We start from the raw sequence: 1,825 nt of genomic DNA on the forward strand, positions 1-1,825 counted from the left end.
GGGGGGGGGAGGGCGCGACAGCGGAAGAAGCACTAAGTTGGTGCTCGGTCGACACGGGTCAAAAGGAGTCACTTTTAAAATGGTGAACTTGGACAGGCTTCTGGTATTACTTTTCTCCTCTCCCCTAACCTTCTTACCCAACAGCTCCCTAGGGATAGGCAGGAGGTTGGGGTAGGTTAAAGATCGATGGCGGCGGGCTCGCCCCGGCTCTTTAAAAAAATAAAATAAAATAAAACAAGAAAAAGAGAAACCAAACCTGAAAAGGAGAAAGAGGGCGGCCCTGGCCCAACCCGTCCCAAACCAGCCACAAGCCTCACTTCTCCCTCCGCCAACTTTCCCCTCCCCCAAATCCTCGGGTCTCGGGAGGGGGAAAGGGGGCGCTTCCACCGGCTTCCGACCACCCCGCTCTGGCGGACTTACCCCCGCACCGAGGCCTAGAGGATGCGTACCTTGAAGTAGATCTCGTCCACCACCTCGTGGTAGGTCTTGAGCTCGTAGAGCTGCACTTTGAAGTAAGGCGACGACAGGATGTTGGTGAGGATCATGGGGTTGAGGTTCATGGTCTTCTCGTTGCCCCACAGCGGCAGCACGTTGCCCTGCTTGCCCGACACGGCGGGCTTGGTGGCGCCGCCGCCGCCACATGGCTGCTGCTGCTGGGCCACGGCCGCGGCCGCCTGGTGCTGCGGCTGCGAGTTGCCTGTCAGCGCGGGGCTGTTGTTAGCCATGTTGGCCGCGGCAGGAAGGAGGGCGGGAGGAGGGGGCCCAAGCTCGATCGCGCTCTTCGGGACAACGGTCCCGGACCTACTCCATGGAAGGCCGCCGGGACGGGGAGCCCGCCGCGCTGTGTCCCCGCCGAGCGAGGGACTGCAAGTGGGACGCCGACACACGGACCCCAGGCCGGGGACGGACGCCAAACGCGGGCGGCGAGAACTCCGGGAGCAACGTAGAGCGAGCAGCCGAGGAGCGCGATCTCTTCCGCCAACTGCCCCTGGGAACAAGATGGCGGGCCGAGCGGAAGTGACGCAACACGCCCGGGCGTTCGAGCTCATCCCGCGACCAATCAGAGCCGCGCCTGTGGGCAGGCGATTCCTTTTCCTGGTTGCGCGAGGTGGATGCGTGCTGGATCCGCTGCGGTGGTCGCCCTGCCCGCCTGTTGGCTTTCTCCTGGGAGTTTGGCCTTTAGGGGAAAGAGATCGAGACACAGTCGCTGTGGTTTAGTTTGCGTCGGTGGCTTGAGTCCTCGAGGCAGGACGCGGGTCTCGTGGCCATTATGCTCTTGGCGAATGCGTGCCTTTGACCCCTGCGGAGTGTTGGAGGTCTCAAGAGTTAATTTTGTTAAGGTTCTCCAGAAAGGACTAGGGTCAGGGAATCCCACTTCTCCGTTTGACCCCGGTAAGGAGTCCTTGAGGCCTTCGCAGAAATAACAGTGTCCTCCCCGAAGTCGTAGGCCCTCTCGTTCCCCCTACCCCCCAAGATTAGGATAACATTTTAACTGGGTTGTGAGCATTAAAGAAAAGTACTCTGAGCTGGGTGTGGTGGCGCCCACTTTAATCCCACTGCTAGGGAAGAAGGATCTGTGAGTCGGAACCTACCTGGTCTGCTTAGTGAGTTCCAGCCAAGGCCCCCTGGAGAGAGGCTCGGTCTTAAAAGAACGAAAAACAGAAAAAGCAGCCACCCTCCCCGGAGTGCTTCCATAGAATCAAATGTAACTTTTATATTTTTAGATAGGGTCTCATACTATAGCTGAGGCTAGCATGTAGCCCAGGCTGGCCTCAAAGTCAGGGCAGACCTGCCTCTGCCTTGAGGTCGTGAGGTAGTTCTTTGG

The 1,825-nt window shown here is 59.1% G+C and overlaps 1 protein-coding gene across 1 annotated transcript; it reads right to left on the bottom strand.

Annotated features, from left to right (window-relative positions):
- Nucleotides 1-12: 12 nt before the first annotated feature.
- LOC129684230 (pre-mRNA-splicing factor 38B-like) lies at nucleotides 13-993 on the bottom strand. Its single transcript, XM_055617306.1, has one exon. It carries the CDS (start codon nucleotides 723-725, stop codon nucleotides 435-437), a length of 291 nt encoding a protein of 96 aa, XP_055473281.1. The 5' UTR covers nucleotides 726-993; the 3' UTR covers nucleotides 13-434.
- Between the last annotated feature and the right edge of the window lie 832 nt (nucleotides 994-1,825).

The sequence above is a fragment of the Psammomys obesus genome, unplaced genomic scaffold, assembly GCF_907164565.1.
Source record: "Psammomys obesus unplaced genomic scaffold, mPsaObe1.curated_primary_1811, whole genome shotgun sequence".
Taxonomy (NCBI): Eukaryota; Metazoa; Chordata; class Mammalia; order Rodentia; family Muridae; genus Psammomys; species Psammomys obesus.